Consider the following 24,430-nt stretch of genomic DNA (forward strand, 5'->3'; position numbering starts at 1 on the left):
CAGATGTACAACAACAGTAATGTGTAAGTTCCTGATCACACTGAGACTCATCTCTACATGTATGGCTACTTCAGAACGGTTTGGAAAAGCGCGCCAGGGCTCCACACCATAGGAAAACAATAGGGTTGTTGTGTTTATTCTTTGTGTGACCAGCTGCTAAGAACTGCAAGACTAACAGCTACAGTAGATCCAAAAATCTAGTGAGGAGAGCAAAGCTATTTTCAGTTCTTAGCCAAAATTTTTTGTCAGGTTTTTGTCGTTGTTGCAGGAATCCTCTGAAATATCATGATATTATTTTTTTCCGGCGGCGTACGAGGCCGTGCGTTCCTGACGAACTCCACAAAGTGGTGAATCCTAATGTGGCTTTTCTTGGGTGTAACAGAACAGGAGACAGAAAGTTTTTCTTTAAAAAGTGCAGCATCACCCTCCCTCCTTCCTGTTCCTGCTGCTCTCTGGTCCAAGTGTTTTGGAGATGGAGGGATATTGGTGGTGTCGTGGGGATCGTGCCTCTGTTAAGCTGTGATGAGCTGTCAGGTCTACGCCTCAGTGTGGCTAATCCTGCCATCCCTCTCAAATCTGATCTCATCCACAGATCTCCAGCATAGCTCAAGGCATCGCTGCTTTAATACTGATAATGCCTTTCTAGTTTGTGGGGAATATAATCTTTGGAAATCCCCTTAATCAAAGCAGCAGTGACACAAACATTGCCTTGGAAAACGGCCGAGTAAAGACTTAATACGGCAAAATGCTACAGAGAGTTGTCCCCCCTGTTTCTGTGGCTCACATGTGATTAAATTTACCTCCACCTGAATAACAATACACTTTAGGTCAGTATGATTACGACTCTGAACTTTCAATTTAGTATTTAACATCCTAATATTATTTACATATCATTTTGCAAAGTATTAACAAATGGTTTAAAAATAATTAGTATTGCCTAAAGCTTATTTAAATACAAGTCTACTAACAAAGTGCATTTTTAAGCTGCTATGTAGTAAGACTGATTAGTGTGATATTTTATTTTATAGCAGCAACTTTTATTGACAGGTTTTGTGCTCAATCATCTGCCTCAATGAGCTTCAACATTTGATCTTCACCTTGGAAACAGAACAGAACTCAAGGTCCACTTAACAAGCTTTTATTTGGAGCTTTCAGCTCTTATCACATGTAAGACTAAAACAATGAGTCAAATGACAGAAAATTAATTTGCCAACAAAAATACCAAACAGTCTGTAGTTTGAGAAAAATGTCTTGGTAAATATGGAAACACTTACAGAGGACGTAGTTTGTTATTAAAAAATGAAAAACTGTCATCCGACTGCTAGCTGGCTCATGCAGTGGAAGCTGCAGTTCTTCAGAAGACAAGTTTATAGGACGGACTCTTGTCCCCCACATGTCCACAAGCCATTCCAACAAAGCTAGTTAACTGTGATAGTTTCTTCCATTTTGGACATTTTTGACTCTTTCTCTCGCAGGTCAGCTCTGTCAAATGCTTGGCTGGTGATTAATGACACACATTTCACCAAATCACCAAAGCTGATGCCAAGCAAGCCAGTCTGCTGTCTGAGGTGATTCGCTGAAAGTTTAATAAGCCTCTGACAGTGAGTTTCAAAGGTGGTGGCACTAGAGGAAAGATGAGGGGTCACCAAAACCACTGGAAGTCGTCTTAGCTCCAGATTTAATTGAAAGCAGGCTGGTAGTTGTCCAGAGATCTGTCCCCTGCCAGCCTCCACTGTGTGATGTGTGCTTTGCTGTGGTGCTCAGGTGGTCCTGTTTTGGTTGACTTGTCCAAAAGACACTGTGGTGGTGGAAGGTTTACTCTGTCCTCTCACTTCTGGTTGCTTGGTGGCAGTTCAGGCAGCAGAAGCAGTGAAGATAGCGAGCAGCCACCACAGAGGAGCGGCTGTGCTTTGAAGTGCACTGTGTTTTCTTTCTTGTAGTGGTGGAGAAGCCTCTAGGGAGGCTCTCAGCCTTCATCCAGACCCCTCCCACTGTCAGCCGCTGCTCGGCAGCCTCCCCGATCAACTTCAAAGTTGGGGACATTTCTGCCTCAAAAGTCTTGGTGCTTTGAAGTGACAACGGGCCGCAGCCACAAAGGTACATTCAGCTGTAAAACACACTCTGCTCGCTAATTCAGCATTGATATCCAGATTTGTTATTGGTGCACGGAGCCCAAGGGTTTGCCAAGAGTTGAGCTAACAATGACAGTGTGTCCTGACTGTGAAAACACTCAGAAATCTTCTGAAAGTGAAATGAATCTGCAGAGTATCTGCAGGCAGTTAAAACGTCACTGAAAATAATTCAGCTTCATGGCCCTGAAACAGTTTCTTTAAAGCCGGTGTCACAGTAAGCAGTGCCAGGTTTCTTTGTGCTGTGTGAATAAAAAAACAAGATTAATATCCTAAATACTGCATAGTAACAAAACCGTACTTCTGCACCAAGTTCTCATATTCAACCAATGCATTGCACAGACTTTTCAGAACTTTGTTTAGCCACATGCTGGATGTGGACCGACCCCTGATGGCGTTCAACACACCAAGCTGGCTGGCGGCCATTGGCGGGCGGCTGTGGCTCCAGTTTTTGTGACGTTTCCTGCAGTGTTGGCGCTTGCGGGGTCCTTGTTGGCAGCTTTTTGTAAATGGACACACATGACTTGAGACAACGCAAGACTAAGTTCTGTTGATGTGTTTACATGTATGTACTCAACACCTTTTGGTAACCATGGCAACACATGTGTGTCAATATGTGAGTGCGTGGATTTTGCAGTTATTGTTTCTAGTACTTCCTATTACTAGATGACCGAGTAACAGTTTGGAATAGAATGATCATTATAAAGGATTTCTTGGCGACACCAGAGAGGATCAGTACAACCATCAGGTTCAGGCCGAGAAGCAGAACTGACACTTGCAGGTGAAAACTGGCTTCGCCGAACACCCATGTGCTCCTTCTAACACGTACTGTATTATGTAATTGCATAGGAGAACAAAATGAACCCAAAACCTCTTTGATTATCCTGAACATCAAAGATAAGCGGCCTCACACATAATAATCAGGCGTGAAAGTGTATGTAACACGGTCGTGGAGCTGAAATATCTGACACTCGGAAAACGAACATCGTCTTTCCTTTAGATCTTAATGGTGACGGAGGTGCCAGACAAGGTAATTCTAATTTCACCCCTAATTTTGACAAGGCTATTTTCAGCCGTGTGTTCAGTACAGCAACATTAAGGTCTGGTTGTGTTTCAGACAATGAAAAGACACCGTCCAGCGGCGACTCAGCCCTTTCATCCTGCTGCAAATCCTCCCCGTGTTAGCTTGTTACTGCTCAAACACTGCTAAGACATTAAGTCAAGAAGTGAACGCGTGGAGACGAGAGAGAGATGTGTGTCTGCGTGAGTCACTCACCTAAAAATATCAGCCATATTCCTCCTGTTCTTTCTGCCGGGTTACATTGACCTGTGAGTCAGAGCTTCAGCTCGAGAGGCCTGGAAGCAGCCGGCGTTCAGGGCTAACCTGCTGATCTGACCGGCAGAAGACGACGTCTGTCAGGGGAGCCATCAGAGCAGGACAAACGGAACAGCTGAAGCAACCTCACAGGCCAGAATCAAAATGGCTGCCTTTGGCTCAGCCTTTTCACGGAGGCTGAGAGCAGAAAGTTTGGCTGTTGCTAAGCTTTTTTGAGGCTGTTATATTGTGTTGCATGTAAATCAGAACATGTACAAGAAGATGTTCTATCCATATATTGAGTGTCCAAGTTAGCATCTTGTTTGAACAAGATAACACATTATATGGATTTTGTGCACACAATATATAAACATGCTGAAACAACATAATATGTTGCACATAAGCTGTTATCTCATGTTGACAGATTTTAGTTTGTGCAAACAAAACAAAGCTCAGAACATCCTGTCTGCAAAATATAACGTGTTAACAACAAGATATAAGATACTCAGACCTCAGATGGTGTCTGGTGGGAAGCCAGTGAGGGATGATGCCTCTGCGGTCGTAGTTTTGTGGAGGGTGATTTATCATCTGCTTGTTGTCATTTCATTTTTCAGCACTAATAGATACCAGTTTGTTTCTGTTCTTTCGGTATCGTGGACATATTTTATTTTTTGTGGGACTGAATGAACCAAAGTTCGGTGATTCTAAACACAAGCAGCAATTCAAGGAGTACAAGCACACAGAAGAAGAAGCGGACCCTCCATCCTGGCTTTCAGTACGTGACGGGCGTCTGTACTCAGTGCTACAGACACAGTTTGTTTGGTACCCAAAAAGTAGTCAACTCTGATCATTTAGTCCTGTTTTTGGCCTCAGACCAATGAGCAAAACATGACCGATAACTGAAGTGGTGTTTTGGTTTATTTCCACTTGTTGACATTGCGTGGGGAAGGATTCACCTGCCACACAAACATGGACACATGCTGATAATGAAACACTTGATTGATTTTGTGTTGGTTTACTGTCTCTGAAGTGGACTTGAGTTTAAACAGGATGAGTTTTCAGGAGGACATGTTAAATAAGACGTAGTGACTGCCGTTTCTTATCGTTTGTGAGCGGCGGTATCTCTCTTTCCACTTCGTCACCGGTTGGGTGTCGACAGTGATTTGTTGTGTTCTTTATTCTCCCTCCTCTCTCCATGTTTGGCCTCTTCTCTCTCTCTCTGCTGCAGCCAGAAGATGGCATGGTTCGTATGCAGTCTCTTCTCAAACTAGAGATCAGGGCTGCCGTGCTATTAATAGCCCTGCCATGCTTTAAAATGTGTGAGTCTGTAAATAAACTGCTGCTCACTGGGAGGGAACACAACTGTACAAACTTGGCCTCGCTCTGGAAAGCAGCACACCCATGCACACATGCACATAAAGCAACATGTTCGTGTACTGCTGCGTAAGCGGCAGATGACTGTGGTCCAAACTGTGAAGGGATTTCTTGCTTTGAACTGAGATTCAAGGCAGCCGAGATGATTTTTGACAGGTTTCCTCAGCTGCAGGTCACCATTTTTTTCCACCAAGGTTTTTATGGCTGGTCGTCCGCTTCGGTTGCAATTTTGCGAAGTCAGTGACATGCAGCGAGTGGATAAGCGTGAGGAATTAAAAGCAGGAGTAGAAATGTGTTTCATCGGGCCTTCAGAGGGGAGAATAATATGTTTGCTTAATCAGGTCTCACTTAAAATGTGCAGCCAAGTTGCCTGGTAACCAAAGTGGAGCGGAAATCATTGATTTTAGAATCACAATTTAACAAAAGCAGAAGGAGAATGTCTTTGAATATCGGCGCTCAAGGCCTCCGAAATGTCCTTGAATGCAGCGTTTGACTCTTCTGTGTTCTCTGTAGGATTACAGGTTTGTTTCAGGGATGCAACAGATAAACTCTCTGTAAGACAGGAGCACTGAGTGAGTGCAGCTTTTTGTATTACTTATCAATTAATCATCCCATTATTTTCACAATTAATTGTTTATAATATCGCATCAGCCTGTGATCTAATAACACGCAGCAGGGCTCAGAAAACCGCCAACAGTCTGCTAACAGTGAGTCCGACCATCTCTTGTATGGCCGACTGCCTGTGCACATACTGCACATACACGTTATCCCACTTTAGACCATAACTCAGATGTGATGTTTGACAGCTGAAAATAGTCAGTTAATCCACTGGCAAGTCAGCAGATTGATCAAAATGATCAAAACTCCCACAATACATCTGATGTCCTCTCCTGAAGCTTTAGGACATCATGAAGGACACTTTTAGCTGACATGCAGTAAATGTTGAATAGGTTGATGCAGAAAGTAATCTGCTGATTAACTGATGATTAAAAATAAATGGAAATCTGTGTCCAGTCATCAGTCTGACCTGTATTTTATCTGTTTCTTTATCTTATATCTCAAATCAAACCTTTGACTGTCTCTGATTTTACCTCTGTGTATTTTGTCTTCAGTCTTGTTCCAGCTAATGACTGAATAAACCTGAAGCTTTAAATCCAGTCTGGAGTCAACTCACTTGCTGGATTTGGGTCTTTTTTTGTGGGATTTTTGGCACGATACACACTGGAAATGAATATTCCCAGATTTATCCTTTGAGCTTTTGGAGAGACTTTTTGTAGGCCAGGAGCAGTTAAGTTTGATGAACACAAATGCTGGTTAAAAGGCTCTTGAAGATGACCTTGAGATGAAGGGCGGCCTGGTGGCGAAAGTGCTTGTGAAACGTGCCTGCTGTGTTTCAAGAATGAACTCCTGAATGGAACAATTTTGATTTATTCATCTGTCCGCTGTGCTAATAAAACCACAAACAGTCCATCAAAACACTGTTTGGAGTGTTTGGGTTAAACTTAGCTGTGGAGGGGGCCCGTCCTTGTGCTGCCAGTCAGGCGCTAACAAAGAGCGCCGTATAATAAATGGGACTTTAATTTGTTTTTCCTTGACAAGGTCACCGCGGGTGATGGGTGAAAGGCAGCGACAGGATGTAATATTGGAATGAAGAGGAGGAAAATGTGAGGAGGTTGTGACAACAGACTCGCTTCAGCCAAACATGTTTGTAGTGGCTGAAAAAAGGCAAACTCTTCCAGTTAATTCTGCTCAGAGAAGTCTCACTTCTGATTCTTTTTGACGGCACATGAATGCATCGAGACCGTTGGAAGGAAGGATTGAAGGAACGCAAGAAGGACCTGCTGGTGAGATGCTTTGTAGTCTCCATGGCAACAGGCAGATGAGGCTTATGGGTGCTGTAGTCGAGAGAGCGATAAGACTTTCCAAACACGAGACACAAAAGCAGAATTTAGCTGAAATGTCGATGTGGAAGAAGGTTCATATGATCAAAAAGGCAGTTTTGTCAAGGAATTAATAAGAAAAATGAGTTAAATAAGTAAATAAGGCATTTTTAGGCCTCTTACACATTTGTTCTGATCTGTTTTTCTTTTTGTGGTCTTTAATTTTACAACAGTATTTTTCCCTGCTGTATCGTTGAAAAAGCAAAGAAGCCATGAAGAAGAGAAGCAGGGGCCCGTGTCTGCAGAGGTGATTTCAGCTCCTCCTCTGAATGTACGACTCTGCTGTCGGTTTCAGCCTGAGCGTCCATGTCTCTGCTGTGCAGCCTGCGTCCAGACGGCTCTGATGCCTCTGCTTTGCCCTCTGACATACACAGTGTTTACACGTAGCCTGTCATGGACGCCAGCTGCTTCGTTAGTGCGCGCATGGAAATCTAAACGGTGCACAAAAAACTAATGAAAGCAGCAGAGTGAGGCTCATCTTGGTGCTGCAGTAGTAGTAGAAGAAGAAAAATCACTGCTCTCTGCAGCAGCGACTTTTATTTTACAGGCTGACATTTTAGCTACCTCTGTAAATGTATTCAAATTAATTTCCCATTATTGCCTTGCTTATCGGAGGCCGCAGAGACGTAAACAAAGATGCGGACAAAAGCAATTAAAAATAAATGGGGTTTGGACAGAAGTGCCCCAGAGAAAGAGATAAAGGCAGAAACAGTAGGGAGGCTGTTAGCTGACGCGGCTGCTGCCTCGCTTTTATTTTGTACTTTTGTCACAACTGTTAGAGCTGCTGTGGACTTTTTGGGCGCCATCCTGGGGCGTCATCACACTAAACGGCTAAATTAACCCAATTATTTGGAGCGAGCTGAAGTGGCGCTGCTGCCGACAGGCACTGTGTTATTTCTGAGGACTGTGCATCCATGTTGTTACTGCACAGCTTCTGGCTGTGAGTGTGTTTCTGTGTTCACTGCACGTTATTCAACGGTCAGCTGAATCTGGGCATGGAACTGAGGAGTGATTACTGTGCGCCTTTGCTTAATGAAAAATAATGACTTCCCTGCCAGAGAGGTTTTTTTTGTTTCATGCTCTTTCCAGTGACATTAAACTGCTGTACCTGAGCTCCATGTCAAAAGGATACTTCAGAAATGAAAAGAAAAGCCTCGGCACAGTTTGTTCTACCCTTCGTGGAAGAGGCAACAATAGTTCTTAAATGAAGGCCAGTTTCCGTAGCAACATGCCAAATATAACAAGGCTTCTGCTCGCATAAAAATAAAGACACAAGGATGCAGACGTGCAGCGCTGATAGAAGCAGGACTGCAGGCCTGAGCTCACTCTCCGATGGCATTCGGTCTGCACAAGTCGTTCAAATCGATGCTGCTGCTGCAAACAGTGACTTTTTATAACCCAAACAGACAGGACGCAGGCCTCGTGTTTTCTTTTAGCAGCTCAGAGGACGTTAACATCACAGGTGTCCTCCTGTCTCCTCTCTCTGAGGACAAAGCACAGGCTGCTGGGTGCATGTTTAACGAGACGCTGATTTAATGGTGGACTTCACAAAGACTGAGAGAGACAGAAATAACCAAAATCAAAGCAGCAGAGTTGGAGAGAGCCTGACTTTCACTCGTGTTTAGACCCTCCCTGTCTGGTAAACAGCCAAAACATTAAATGAAAAAACTGAAAGAATTTCTTTAAAATTTAACAGGTTTTTACAGACATTAACTAGTACTCAACAGCGTGTGCTGGGATTTGGTTTTACCTTTGCGTTCCTACACATCAGTTGTGCTGTGCTGTGATGTACGGCTCGTTCTGTCAGTGCTGTCACATGTGCAGTAGCGGATACAAAACACAATTTCATTTACCTGCGTCTAATGAAAAGGCAGTTTGTTGTGTGATTGCATGGCGATGGACGCTGACACACGCACACGCTGCAGGTTCAGAGCAGAAATGAATGACGCCGTGTCGTCTGCAGCTCCCGGAGGCAAACTGCGAGGCCGTGTCGCGTCTGCAGCTCCACAAACTCAATCATTTTCTCCACAGTGACCAGTTAGAGCCTCCGAAGCTCCGTGTTTGATGCGCCGTGGTGAGGAGTAGAGGCTGGTCCAATCGGAAAACTGTAGCAAAACAAGAAAGGTATTTTAAAATTCATAAACTGCTGCTACTTCGGCAACCGCATGGGTGCTTTCTTGCATTAAATTTGTACTGCAATGTTTGGTCAGGCACTTTAGGTCGGATGTGTCATTTCCTGAAGGACTGCCATGTTCTTATCAGCAGTCAAAGCCTAGCAAGTAGCCTGTTTGTTGTTTGTCCAGTCAGGCTGCATTAGTAACAACAACCTACAAGTGTGGCGCCCTGCACTCACTGAGCTTTAGAAACGGCTGCTACATAGACACCAATGAATAATAATTAGTTTCATAACCGAGTAGTGTTTCTGCTGCCGACACACATCACACACATCCTGCTGTAGGATCCGGTTTGGTCAAAAAATGACACTGCTGCAAAGAGAAATGTTTTCTCTGTAAAAACCTGACAGAACAGCTGGTAAATAGAGCTTCCAAGAGCTTCTTTTAATTAACATGTAGAAACAGTATCCACAGGCGTCCTAAATGATGCTCCCGCAGTCATTTTCACTGTAACAAAGTGGCTCCTTCTCCTGCTGGAGCTGTGAATATGTGTGAGCAACACCTCTAATTGAACACTGGCATGTCGGAGCATGTTTCAGCCTCACTCTGCCATCAGCTGCTGTCACACCAGGGACCAGACCTCCTCCTCCTCTGGACCGCCGCCTCCTCACACCTCCTCCTGCTTCTCTGCTCCTCACACGGTTAACTCCAGGCCCTGTGATTGTGGACGCACCAGCCTCAGATGGTAACCCTAAAACTGTAGAATACCTGGATAAACCATCATCAGGAAAAATTATTATTAAGTTATTTGAGCTCATGAGGGGGTAAACATACATCATTCTTGACTTTTTAATCTTGTTTAAAATTTATTTCATGGTGATCTCATTTCTTCTGTCGCTGTGTTGGGATTTTTATAATTTCTTTGTTGACTTCTGTTCTTTGACCTTCCTGTCTCTGTGACCTTTGACCACAACCTTCAAATGTAATCGCCTGGAAAAGTTGCTCGCTACCTTTGGCAGCTGCCCCTCAGTGGTTGAACCACCGAAGACACATTTTCCAGACATTTGGCGGGAGTTGAGTTTGGGTCCATGCGACAGAAGAGCGTTGGGAGGAAGGCGATGGAGGCAGCTGGGCAGGTGGCCGCCGTCTCCCACGAGGCACCACGGTTGCAGCTTTGAGAGATGAAGCCCGTCAGAGTTAGCCAAACAGCGCTAATGCTCTCCCCAGAAAGCCTTGCTGTCCAAATGTTAACAAGAAAGCAAAAGCCGGCTGTGTTTGTGTGCATTTTGAACAGATGCTCTGGCTGTAAATACAGGGGAAAATGCCATTTGTTTTCATTTTGTTGCATTCAGGGGAAGGGGGAGGATTATGTGGTGAGAGAAAACAGCCATTCAGATGCAGTCAGCAGCAAATTCAGTCCTCTTTTCTGAGTGAGCCGATCTTCATCTGAGCCCAGCAAGCCAAACATTAGTATTTTAGGAATGAAGGAGAAATGCAAACAAACACAGAAAGTCACTTTTTGTTCTCTCCGTCCTCTGAAGCATGAACTGAGGCCTGCTGGCTAGAACCAATCAGCCTTCACGGCTTCTTGTCCAATCAGCACTTCCTCTGTAGTCGTTTATGACCTTGATGTGCACTTTTTAAATAAACTGCCAGAATAACTTTCTGAGCTACGGAGTGCATCTGAAGTGACAGAACAAGTAAAAATCTGTTTAGTGATGTTAGAGCTATTTAGAGCAGTCGTACTCGTCCACACAGTGACTCTTCTTTTTTAGGAACACACTAGTTAGGGATAAAACTGGACTTTAATCAGATTGATTAACAGAATCAATAAATTAAAAAATAATTGCTCTTAATAATAGATTTGTAGATTGTTTCAATAAAGCAGCAGCAGAATATTTAAATACTTTGCTGTCCAAGTAAAGCACAAATACCTCAAAAGGTAGCTTAAGTATACTATTTGGAATCAGAGCAACTGATGAATTGATCGCTGAACATAATCAGTTTGTTAGTGAACCGTGTTAACATACGTTTAATCCAAATAGAATACTTTAAAGATTAGTCATATTATTTTGAATGTTTATGTGCATATGAAACTTAAGTGGATTGTGTCTGTATTTGCCAGTTTTCCCTTTGCTGCCGCGTGTTATTGCCACCAGTCAGTACTGTCATTACTGTGATCAATCAGCTCACCGGTGGACTGGATCACTTTGAGAGTCCGTCTTTGGCACCTGCAGTCAGGGTTCAGGGAGTTTATTTTTCTACACGGGCCATCAGATTAAATCTTTGTCCTGTGGTTATTATTTGTGAAGTAGCAGATGTCATTGTGTTAGTTGTTTGTGAAGAGAAACGAACTGATCGTGTAAAAGAAGTGTAAAGGTGTTTCTGCAGGTATGCACACACTGACCCCTCTGTGCTGATGCTGCAGCAGAGGTCACCTTCTTCATTATTACAGGAACACCGGCTGCACTGTGAGGTAGAAGTGCAACACACAGACAGAACGAACGTGTCCACATAGTAAAACAGCAACACGATGTCGGCGCTGTAAAACAGTTCAGGCTTTGCAGTGCAGTAATCTCTCTCTGACGCAACGCCGCTCAACTCCCGAGCGCAGCTGATTTGGAAACTATCAGCACTCTGCTTATAAATTTCCCCAGTGTAAAAAGCAATGCATACCGAATGAATCTGCCTCTATTTATCTATGTGACTACACACACACACACTCCTCTCACTCTATCCTAACCACCTGCCCTGCTGGAGGGAAATAAAAAAGTAAAGCTTGTCGACTGGGCTTCGGTTTTTCCGCTCTGCTCCCCCGACGTTTCCGCGTGTATCCTTTAGATTACGGATGACGAACAGACGCAGGTCTTCGTCTGCCGGCCGGGAGCGCTCCAGCTGTGATAGGTTGTGCCTCCTGAGGTTTTAACTGGTGTTTGTTAAAGTGCAGGATGGGCCAGGAGGAGGAGAGGAAGACAGGAAGAAAGTTTCCAGGGTTTTTCAGCTGCTGGCAACTCCCCCCCCCCTCAAAAAAAATCCCAAAACAATTAATAAATAATATTTCCCATTCCCCAATATATCCCATATTTCAGCATATTCCCGACTGATTATATTCAGATAAATGAGTTAAAGAACGATTATTATTCTGCTCGCAGAGGTCTGCATCTCTGCTCGGCTCTCTGATGTTTGCGATGTTTGTTCACATGTTTATAAGCTGTTTACTTGCAGATCATGTTTCACAAACAAACAACTGCCACAAACTGCAAAGAAGAAAATGACATCATGTTACAAATCCATTGCGAATACAGTAAAACAGGCATCAGGCTAAAAAAAAGAACCAATCAGGGCTCAGTACACAGGATGTGGATGCAGACGTACAGATTGGCGGTCAGGTGTAGTCGGTTGTAAGACCTGACCACACCCAGCTGTGACGTATGTTGGTACATCACCACAGCGCAAGGAGAACGAAAAGCATGTGGTCCTGCTCTTCACCACAAACCTCTGAATCTGGCTTCTTTAGAAACATTTCTCAGCCAGTTTGTAAAATGTTTGAAATGTATTTTATAGCCTCAGCGTGACTCATTTGTTTTCTGATTTCTTTTTCTTTCTCCTGCAGAATCAGACGCTGTGCAAAGGCCTCAATGAACTTCAGAAAGGACAGGTATGGAGACAGACACTCTGCCATCATCATCATCCTCCTCATCATCAGCTCTGTAGAAACTCTGAGATCAGTCAGTCAGCACAAGTCCTCCATTTAAAGTCCAGAGTGAGTTAAAGTACTGAAGCATTAATGCAAAACAAGTTAAAGTCCTTGTTCTGCTTATTGTTAGTACTGCAGCATCAGAGTTAGAGCACCATTTTACTGTTGTAGTTGCTGCAGGTGGAGACACTTTGAACTACTTCTCTCCACCCCTCCTCTCCTCCTCCTCCTCCTCCTCCTCCTCCTCCTCCACTCACATAGATTTTAGAAAAGTGAAGGTTTCCTTTTGTGTTGGCCTCTGTGTGACCACAGTTCATCTTATTCTGAAGTGACAGGAAGTGTTCATGGCTGCAGGAAAATGCTGAAGAAAGTAAATGACTTCTTTGGCTGCTTTCAAAGAGCAGAGACAAAAGGGAGGAGAGTGAAGATGGAGATTCATTACGCGTCAGTTTAATTTCAGAGCTGCAATTCATTACGGTGGAAGTCGATTTCTCCTCACGCTGTGGCAGCTTGGCTTTCTGCAGGCCCTCACAGAGCCGAGCAGGCAGCACAGAGAAAAACCTAATTAAAATGAACTTTGCGCTCTGTGATGGGTGGATAATTGTTGCAAGGCATCGGCGTGTGTAATTGATGCTGAATTTGTTTTACAGGTTTACCTTGTAAATGGGTACATTTGCATTTTGTTCCCTCCTCAGCTGGATGTGGCAGGACTCTTGTCGGTTCGAACGGCGTCCATTCGCTGTCGACATGGCGTGACAGTCGCCTTGTAAAGTATATTCTATCAGTGTGCTGTTAACCAGAGGAGCTAATTAAAACCACAGTTGTTTCAATGATCTCCACCAAAGTTCTGAGTGATTTTCACAGAACAAAAACAGGAAAAAATCCCCGGAGGTGTTGACGTGGAAACAAACTGCCGTCGGCCATATTAACACAACGTATAAACACAAGTCCTCCACAGGTTTTTGTTTTTGTGGTCTGCACCGAGGTCCTCCTCCAGCCAAGTAATGAAGAGTACGCTGTGCAACACCTTCCTTTGTTACCTCCCTAAGGCATAATTAGACACAGCCAAAGAGGGAGATCAATTCTGCACATCATAATAGGACACAGAGTGAAGCTGTTAAATGATTCTCTGGAGGGTTTTCAGAGGTTCTGCGGTGTTTAACAGCCAGTCAACATCAGGGGAGGCAGGCTGCTGTCTTAATTCCCTAAAAATGCCGTCGTTCAGGAGGGAACGGGCGCTGCCCAGACTCAAACAATATCCCAGCATGCACTGAGACACCCAGGACAGACAAGCACTTTAAGGACAGTTCCGATACCGATGGTTCCTGAAGTGGTTGTGACTTAAACTCATCCTTTTTAAATCAGAACTTGAAAAAGCTGTCAGAGTTATGCTCATGAAGATGTTCCTCTGGTTTACTGTCCATGTAAACTAAATGAGTATCTGCCACAGCAGTTTCTTAAACAAAGATATCAAGCAAACAGGAGGTTACAGTGCATTTGATGGGGACTATTTTCAGCGGTGGACTCACATTTCCTGCCCTGGTGTGTCAGCAGAGTCAGAACGAACTACAGTGTGTGATGGAGGAACAGCAGCGTGGCTCACTGATGGAGTTCTGTGGCACGTAGTCAGAAGATAAATCGGGCAGTGAAACACACAATGTCAGTGATCCATTCAGTGCGTGTGTTGCCCTTTAAATCTTATTACATGCAGGATTCTACCTGTGGGATTGTCGAGCTCTTCGCATGCTGTTGGAAGCAGCAGGAAACCAAAGCAAACTAAACTCCCTGAATCAGACCATCAGTTCCAGTTTCCTGCTTGCAGTTAATGACCTTTTTATCTTGTCCACGCTGCGTCCTCCCTCTCTCTGCTTCATATGGAGGAAACAGTGTCTGTGATGGTGGCTTGTGCCGGCGATCCACCATGCCTCTGACTGAATCACCACCTGCTATGAGCAAATTAAATATTGACTTCTGGTATTGACTTGTAGATCTAATTTGAAGTGATTGCGGATGAACAATAATGGTGCCGAAAAAAGGAGTTGGGGGCAGCTTTGATGGCGAGCTGTCGGTTGTTAAAGGCGCCTTTAATTGGCTGTATGGAGAGAATCATTGAGTTGGAGAGGGAACTAGTTTAGGCAGGGTCACTTAGTGTGTTCGCCATTGGAAAGAAAAAAAAATTCATGATTTAATCAGGGCTGCAGCTGCAGAGAAGCTGAATTGTGTTTGAATCAAAAGGGAGAGAGGATGGAGTGAAGAGACTGGAGGAATTGATGGCTGATAAGCAGCTGAGTTGATGGTAGCAGCAGTCAGTGGGATGGATGTAAAGATGGGAAATAAATGAAAGAAAATGGCTTGTGTTGACGGGAGGCCCCCACAGCTTCCCACAGCCCCACGCCGTCCGAATATCCTCCATCCTCCTCCAGCGAGCCCTGCTGTGCCGCAGAGCCTCCTTCCACCAGAAAGGAAAACTCATCTCGAACGCACCGCCGCAGAAATGGAACGTCTTTCATTCAGATCCACTCTGTCAATATTTACCCGCTGGCCTCAAATCAAATACACTGATATTGAAAGTCGTCACACTCGGCGAGGCGAGGACGAGGAGGAGGAGGAAGCAGCAGCCGAGGAGAAAGGGAGACCAAGAGCTGCTCATAGGTTCAGGTGTCCATATACTTCTGTCCATGTCTTGTGCCTTTTTTATCTTAAAGGCTGAAATGAAATTAAACATAAACAGAATCAAGTAAAAGAAGTAAAGGTGTACCAGCGTCTGCCTCCAGCACCTGGTTAACCGCAGTCTCTGTCTGTCTCTGTCTTTCACCGTCTGTCCTCGACACGGAGCACGCTCAGTCAGGCTTCACCGGCCAGAGGTTATGGTGAGGGGCGCTGGAGTAAATACTGATGATGGGCTGCAGAAATACATCTCTTAAACTCTCTTTAAACCTTTTGGCTCTTGTGGTCGATTGTTTATATGATTGACAACGTGATTAACTTAAGACGGCAGCTCAAACAAGAGGCCAACTTGTCGATTGGTCGGAAAAGAGAAAACGAAAACTTTGATGAGTGATGATGAATCATTGTTCAGTCAGAAGGGACGTCATTTGTGCACAAGCTTCAGCTCGTAAGGATGAGAGCAACCTTCCGGAGCGTTAAAGGCTCAAGGTCATTGGAGGAAATGTCCAGAGGCTTGTGTCTGGACAGGGGACAGCTGTCAGTGTCCTCTGGATGCAGGAAGTTCCCTCAGACGTGCTGGTTTTGTTCATGGTTGTTGAGTCAGTGCGCCACCCTGCCTGTCCCAGCTCCGCACCTCCATGTGACATCATGTGGACCACCCCGTGCTGCAGCGAGGCCCCTCCCCCTGCACGGGTGAGTGTGCTGGGACGTGTCCTCCCTGCCCCGGGCTGTGTCATCCCTCTGTAGAAGGGGGGTTGGGCAGAATAGAAACCCTCCCTTTGTCCCCCTCAGGCCCCGTGGGTGACTGCAGGAAGTTCTCAGATATCTGAAGAGACGCAGCACACGTCTGTGCACAGCAGATGTTCAGGTGTTATGTGAAAAAGTGTCCACACAAAATTTTCTGTCTGTAGTTGAGTCAAGGCTTCAATCAGGATCAGAATCAGAATCAGAATTCCTTTATTTATCCCCAAAGGGAAATTCTTTTTCGTACAGACATTGCGCTTTTCAGTTTTTCCCGACCAAGAAAGAAAAATGAAAGATATAAAAATTGGATGAACAAAAGCAAGATAAGTATAAATCTAAAAATACAGGTATTTACGTGTGTTAAAAATTTTAAAAATACAAGTATTTACATGTGTGAAAACAATATATACATTGTATATATAAAAGTAAGTAAGTGTGACCGTCACAGTGCAGAGTTTAGCAGTTTGATGGCGACAGGCAGGAATGATTTCCTGTGTCGCTCTGTGGTGCATCATGGGAGTCTGAGTCTGAAAGAGTCTTCAGAGGCAACAGGATCCATGAAATAAAGTGCGAGTGAGCCTGATAAGAGGACACGTCAGTGGAACCTGTTTGGTCTGTTAAGAAGGTGTGAATATTCAGACAGAAGTTCATCCTCAGTCCCCTGTGGGTGTGTGTGGGTGTGTGTCTGAGCCCCTGGTGGCTGTCATGTGAACTGCAGCTTCATACAGATTTGGTGGTCGTCTCTTTGTTTTTGTGCGCTGAAGTGTGTGTGTGTGTGTGGTCGCTGTTCTTTGTGGCTGCATCTGTCTGCCTCTATTGTTTGCAGGGGTCCATCTGCTGGCCTCCAGCTCAGCTCCTCCTCCTCCCCCTCAGACCCCCCCCGCCTCTCTAGGAAAGCCAGCTGTCCCCCCCCCCCGTCCTCTCCTCTCCTCTGTCCCCCCATCACTCAATGATCAGAGGTGAGAGGCCTTTAGCTCAAACATTAACGTCATGCTTGGTTTCCCTGGTGAGCTGCAAGTCGTTTCTTTGACTGCTTGTTTTACATGGAGCTCAGCCGAACGTGGAGAAAAAGCTAAATACTAAAGTGAAGAAGACGTGAAGACATGGACAGATGTTCCTCTAACTGTCTGGAAGATTTGAAGTGTGGAGCTAACGTTAAGGGAAAAATAATCAGCAGCTGCTTGGATTATTAATTGTGTTCATTTCAAAAAACATTCCCTCCTTTTAGCTTCTCCTTTGTGATGATTTGCTTGAAAATTTGATAGTAAACATATTTGTAGTAGACAGTTTGGTGACTTAGTCTCCAGCTTCGGGAAGTTATTTTGGCCATTTTTACTGTTTTATGACGCCAAACAGTTTCCACACTGACTGACTGAGAAAATAACCTAAGAAGCACTTCATCAAATCTAAGTATTATTTGTCAGGAATTTATTGGAATGTCTTGTGTTGACTCTTGGCAAATCAGGAAACTTGATAAATACTGACTGGGTTTGATGTAGTAGTCTGATCAATAGTTCAGAACGACAGGCTATCGAGTATTGATCTCTGAGTCATCAAGTGAAGTCATAAATCCGACAGAACGAGCAGAAGCCGAGCAGTCAGTCGGTGACGGTGGTTGAGCTGAGTGACACACATCACTTCCTGCTGTGGAGTGTCACATCACGATTGATAACGTATCAGCGTATTAATGTAAAATACAATGAGACCTTGTTGGTCTGTTTGACTTTCAAGCTCAAAGGACAAAACAAGAACTGATGGTGAGAGAAAATGAGAGGTTGCACTCGCATCACGTTTGCACTACTGACACAAACACTTCATGTGAAAGACTGCTGTGAGCTGTCAGGCGACGGATAATCGATGAGGTGAGATTATAGGCCGAATCACGGAAATGCTGTCGCTCAGACTAATAAAGAAAACTTAAACAGCTCAAAAGACCAGATTTAACATGTCACCTTAAATATTAATCATGTTGTGCACATTTTAGCAGTTGGAACTGCCAGATCAATGAGCAGAGGTGAAAAGTCCCCCCTGTGTGACGTACTGCGAAGCAGCAGTTTAAACAAAGCTCCATGTCCTCCAGCTGCAGGTGACTTTTCACTTCTCGTAGCTTCTTGCTCTTTATTCGCCCTCACAGCAGGAAACCTAAAACCAGCAGAAGCGTCTCATTTTGCTCAACAGATGTCCTTAATCCCGGTTAATCCAACATGTTAAACGGTTGTTTTCTCTGCAGCGAGCGCAGGCCGCTGACCCTGGCACCGAAGCTTCCCACGGGCCAGTTGGACTCCGTCAGACCCCCTCTGGTCCTGGTCTAGTGCTCTCAGCTCCGCGCCACACTGCCAAGTAGAGACTGAATTAATAAAGTGTCTGTTTCCGCCGCCATATGTGAGGCTATTTATGGCGAAGAGGGGCAGGGAGGGGAAGAAAAATCCGACTGTCTCAGTTCATTTTGGCCTTCCTTCAACAGCATATTCAACCATCAGGAAAATAAGCTAAACAGATGAATTTCAAAATAAAGGTCTTGTGTCAGTGGGGGAGAAGGTTGCTTGTTGGTAACAACACAGGAAGCTCCTCTGATTGACCTTTTCTATATTCAGCCAGATGATCCATTTTTCCTGTTGTGACGACCGCACCACAATAAACCAGAAATGATCGCTTACGACCTTCAATAAAATCACTTATTCACACTCTGTGCAGTCGACTGACAACAACAGAACCCTGCAGGTGATAAATCATTCCTTTAGAAGAGTAATTTGTTCCCTCGAATTTCAAATCACTCCCTTAAACAACTTTTTATTCCCTCAATTTAGTAATTCATACCCTCAAATGGCTCGACGCCTTCCCTCAAATTAATAATTTGTGCCCTCGGATGACTAAATCACAGTTTGAAATGACTTCATTCACCCTCCTTCCTCCTTCCTGCTCTCGTGTGCAGGAGCCTCGATGGATCTCATCCACAGTGTCGCCGCTTCACACACTGAAACCATCTGCTGTCCATCGATTTAAGGCCTGTCAAAGGTAACGGCGTCGTGTTGCACTGCGTCCTCGCGTGTCCGTCCAAAACCAGAGTCACTTCGACAAGTGAGGGTGTGGATGGGACTGAGAAAGTGAAACAACACCACGCTATTAATCTGAAGGAATTAATTGTGAAGCACAGTTGTGTTAGTTAAAGGTACAGACGACAGACCTGAGGCATCAAAGTCGGTTAACTGAGCTCTCAAATTAAAATGCTTCGACGACCACAAACTGAATCAGCACCAGAAGCTGCTGCTGCCCTTCGTGCCATCTTTCATCCACTGATTGTCTGCGATTAGCAGACTTGAGATGATCAGTGGACTCCATAGCAGCAGCTCTATAATTTCTCCTCCACTCTTCACCTAATAAAGAGTTTCACCTTTCAGTGGTTTGTGAGCGTCACCGCTGGTCAGAGCTCTCGGCTTTCGCTGAAGGCGTGAGTCTGTCTTGATTAGAGCGGCGGCCTGAGCCACATGATGTTCACATCGTTTGTGCCTGAGCCTCAGATAAACGCTGAGGGAGCGCCATGTTCCTCCATCAGGGCGGCCCGCTGAGCTCTCTGTGAAGCTCTTCTTATTTACACCTTTAGCCACAGTTGTAGAATTTGAAATGAAGTCGACACTGAATCCAGTTTTCTTTGAACAGTCTCCTGAATGTTCCTCAGCACAGAAACCTGGGAGTCTTCTGGCTGATGGAGTCGCGCTGTGTGTTCATGTTGTCATCTTCACTTTGTTTCTAAGTGTGCGTCCACTCTGAGCATCAGCCTGTCAGCACGAACAATCTGAATCAGCAGAGTAACTGAAGTTGAATCAAATAAATAAATCAGCAATATTTGAAATTCTACTTAGTTCTGTTCCATCACTGGTTATTTGACATTTAATTTTTTTTTTGATTGATTTTTTTTTTATAATTTTTTGGCACTAAGATTTTCATTTTTACTGCACGTCAGTTTCAAATTTCAGTTATTGGCCTTATTGATTACTGATAATCGTTATCGGCTCTGTAAAACTCACGTTGGTTGGTAAGTTTGGGTGGACATCTGCAAACACTTCAATACCCATGAGCCTCTGGCATCACCTCAGAGAAGAAGCCAGCCAGAGGCGCGTCAGGTTCATTATTTATTGTATTTTTTGTAGAGAAAAATCTTTAAAGATTCAGGAGTTCATCCAGTGAAACCTTTGTGCAGAAAGCTTTTGTCTGAGTCGTGACTCTGATCTGTTTCGTTCCAATTCGCTTAAATGCTGTTTTCACATCACCAGGAAGAGCAGCAGCCTCGCGTCAGACAGGAAGACCAAATTTCCCTTCAGTGTAAAAGCACCAGCAGAGTTTCACCTGCTGCTGCTCCTGGCCTGCTGGGTGAGTCCTCACCTTCCTGTCCCCGGGGCTCATGGGAAGTGACAGGACGCGGCAGCGCTCTGAATGTGTGACGGTGACGCCACAAAACAAACTGAATTCGTATCAGAAAATCCCCCAGAGGATTCAGTTGTTCTTCTTCACTTGTTTTCGTTCCCATAGCAGCCCTCCTGCTGTGTGGGCCGCGAGCTGCAGCTGTGATGGAGTGACGGGTCTCTATAGCAACATTTCTCTGTGATGCTGCTGGAGTGAAATAAAGACAGACATCCCACTCCGGCTGGTCCTTTCAGCCTCTGAGCAAACATCACTTCAGCCTCGAATCAGAGGCGGCTGACACGCTGCCTAACTCGTAATGAAAGCAGAGAGAGGTGGGCCAGTCGGGATTGTGAGCTCTGATCATTTGAGATGAGCGGCGGTGAGAACAGCAGGCAGCGTCACAACACCCTCGATCACATTTCAGTTTTTCCACTCGTCTTCGCTCTGCCGTGGACCCACAGTGGTTGAAGACGTTCTATCCCACACTCACATCTTTTATCAACTTCCATTCATCTGTGTGGCGCAGCGGCTCTGTCACTTCTGAAAACCCAATTAGCAAAGATTGGCGATTGAAATCTCAGCGACGATGGTGACGATGATAGCTGGAAACTCACAGCAGGCTCGGCTCAGAATCAGGTTTTGTTTCGGGGTTCAGTTGGTGAAATATCTTCTGGGCACTTTGCTGAAAAGTTAATTGGTGGTAAACAAACCGACGTTGTGTTATTGTTATTCTCTCCACTGACAGTGAAAGAAATGAAAGAACCTGAAGGCAGCAGCAGAAAAACAAACAAGCGATCCAGACATTGATCGATTTGGAGAAGCTTTGTCACTAATTCTGTTTCTGTAATTAAAGTCTGTCCCAGCGAGTGTGTGCTGTGTGTTGACTCTGTAATCATCCAGATATGAAGGACGCGTCATTCTGCTTTTTTACAAAGTAACTGGAACGCTTTTATGTCCAAATGTAATGTGAAACTTTGTTATTTATTCATTGATTAATCACTGATTCTACAACTGAAAAGTGATGTTTACTGTCACTTCAGTGATAATCAAAATGACCTCAGTGCTTTTTATTTAGTTTAACATTAAGCAGAGAAAATAACCTGACTGTTTATAGTTAAACATCTCTTAAATGTTTAATTATTGTCCCAGTTGTCACCTGTCCACTAATCTATAAATCGATTGATCGTCTCAGCAGTGGTTTCCTGCCGTCAAGTCAGTAGGTCAGCTGACGCCATGTGTCACATTCCAGTGAACTCTGGTTCACATGAAGGAAATTAGCCTCGGGGGTGTTTGATTTGCATTTAAATGGATTTATTGTCCGCTGTCGGCGTGACGGGCGGAGACTGACCACATGATGAAAGGAGGAGTCGGGTTTCATTCTGCTGCCCGAGTGCGACGGTGGAATTAGAGGTCATGTGTTTGTTTGTCTGCGTCCTGGACATTTGAATGTGAGTTGTTATCTGCTGTCAGAACAAAGCAAAGCGGCAGCCTAACAGTCAACACTTACTGTGGAGTGTTTGATTCACTGACCAGCAGGTGAGCAGTCAGTGAATCAAACTGAACTGAAATCTGATAATCTACCTTCGTCGTGTTCGTTAGTGTTGTTGGTTAGTAAAACTCGGAAAATGGTCGCCTTTATTTTCTTTGTAAAGGATTTGGAGAATCGTTAGGCCCAGGCAGCGCAGCTTGAAGATGCAGAAGTGAAACCAGTTTGTGACACACTTTTGTCTCTGCTTCAGAGGAAGGAGGCGTTAGAAGAACTGAGCAGTGAAGCTGATTTGTCCGAGTGAAAGCGCCTCAGAAAACTCAAATTCAGATTGTTGGTTTGACGTTTGTAGTTAAAGCCTTCGCTGAAGGATTTTGTTCTGTTTTCCACCTGTTGAAGTCCAGTATTTAACAAAAGGCTGACGGTCACATGATGAACTTCTGCACTGACCTGCGCTGCCTCGCAGTCGCGTCCTGGACATGTGGACCACGTGTGGACCAGTCGGTGTCCCCCAGAAGGCAGACGCACCTCTGGAGTGTTTGCTGCCGCTGTTCAAACAAACGCTGTGTTTCCATCCTGTGTTGGCTGCTGGCTGAACCTCCACATGTGGGCCAGCAGGGGCCTCGGTCCCTGAAGCCCCCACCCCTCTGCCAAGCTGTGGGCGAGGGGCCAGTCTCAGTCCTGTGTGCCCCTGGTGATAAGCTGTCCCGCTGCCAGAGCTGTTCATGTCTGCAGGAAACTACAGTCAGTTCAGTGGTTCTGGTAGTCCAACGTTTTCCTCTTTTTGGGACTTTCAGTTGACTATTTTCAGATTTTATGTTCCATCTTACACACAAATGGCTGTTTTTCATTCACAACATTTTATCAGTGAACATCAAAACAAAATTAGTTTCATTAAATTCTTTCCATCTTTTTTTTTATCCTTTAAGTGAAATCTCAAACCACATAAATCCTCAAAACTGGTGCTAATAGTTAGAAGTGCTGCTAAATGGAGCTTTTGGAAGGATTTTGTCAGCCTGAGGGCAGAGATTTTCATCATACTTTCACCTTGAATACTTGAGTACTCTTCACAGCTAACTCCTGTTCATATTCACTGAGGTAAAGTGGTGAACGCAGGACCTTTTAAGGGAGGATTTCTTTGTTGTTGTATCAGTACAATAAAGAATTTGAGTTTCTGTTCTATAGCTGGGAGGAAGAAGGACAAACTGCAGCCGTCCGTCTCCTCAGCACCTTTCAGGGCTGAAGGGCCTCTTTGGTAAATGGAGTGTAAACAAAGGAGACGTCTGGCAGCTGCACTGATGGAAATCTGAACAGCTACTAATGCGTTTTTCAGCAGCCGTGTTATCTCGAAGGCACACTATCAAAACAGAGTACATAATGAGTGTGGATAATCCTGTCCCGCTCTGCAGTAAACAGCGCAAGGCGGACGGATGACCTTAACTGAGGCCGTCGAGCGGTGGCGGTCGATTCGATTCTGCAGGACGCGTGCTCACACATACTCTGATACGTGTTCACTCAGACTGAATTTGTAAAGCAGAAAGTTTAGAAACAACCTCTACTCTCAAACCATAAATGTTGTTTTCACCCCTTCAGTTCCCCACACAGTTTAAAGACGCCATTATTAAACCTACCTGTGAAAGCCTGGGCAGTAAGACAGAACTCACCCTGACAGCTGCAGCGATGAGTAACATCATCAGTGTAGTAACCACGAAACCCTCCAGGTCTGAAAAAGGGAAACGGTTAGTATTATAGACCCCTTAATTTAAAGAAATGTTGTCTTTTCTGGATTGTCTTTCCCGAACATGATTTAAAGACAGTCCACACACGGACAGAAACATCTTTCAGATGTTGTACACAGTTTGATGTCACCAGAGTTGGACAGCACGCCGAGGTGAATCATCAGCTCTCGAGGGCGACTTAACTCGTGCAGGTGCAGAAGATGGGGCGTCAGTGTCCCCCTCATTTTGGTGTCCAGTCGTCGTTAGAGCGGCAGTGAGGATGAAAGGTGAGCGGCGGGCGGACGCTCATGAAAGCTTCCTGTGTCTAATTGAACTGAGAGGATGCAGCCCTTTGTAACGTCTATCAGGCCTCCTCACGCAGGCTGTTTCCTATCAGGTGGACGTGTCTGCTCAGGGGTCACGTGTGGACCACCACCCACCCATGAGGACGGCCAGTGGCTTTATGTTGATGGATTTTGGACGCTGTGATGCACTCGAGGGTCGCATTGTTTTCTGACAGCATCGAAAATCAGATCCTTTTAGCCTCCACTCGTGTCAGAGAAATGACGAGTTTGGCAGTTCAGTTTATGATTCTGACATTTTAGGAAATCCATCCCCAGAGTCAGATGGGTGGAGGTAAAGATGGGCATCAGTTTCGTCTCTGTGTGTCCGGTAGTGAGACGTCATTATATTCAGCTCACACACCCAAAGAATCCGTTTTTCTACAAGATAAATCCCAACATTTACTGCTGCTTTCAAGTTGTTTCCAGGATCCTCAAAGGCTTTTTTTATCCATTCGGATAAAAGATATTCCACAAGCTGCAAGATAAAACAGAATTTTTGGC

General features: G+C 44.7%; 1 protein-coding gene across 3 annotated transcripts in view; it reads left to right on the forward strand.

Annotated features, from left to right (window-relative positions):
- phf21b (PHD finger protein 21B) overlaps positions 1-24,430 on the forward strand; it is a 62,719-nt gene that overhangs the window by 17,893 nt on the left and 20,396 nt on the right. For all 3 annotated transcript variants that reach the window (XM_046378498.1, XM_046378499.1, XM_046378500.1), the window contains exon 3: positions 12,486-12,530. In XM_046378498.1, coding sequence (XP_046234454.1) covers positions 12,486-12,530 — 45 coding nt within the window. The remainder of the gene's footprint in view (positions 1-12,485; positions 12,531-24,430) is intronic.

The sequence above is a fragment of the Scatophagus argus genome, chromosome 22, assembly GCF_020382885.2.
Source record: "Scatophagus argus isolate fScaArg1 chromosome 22, fScaArg1.pri, whole genome shotgun sequence".
NCBI lineage: Eukaryota > Metazoa > Chordata > Actinopteri > Scatophagidae > Scatophagus > Scatophagus argus.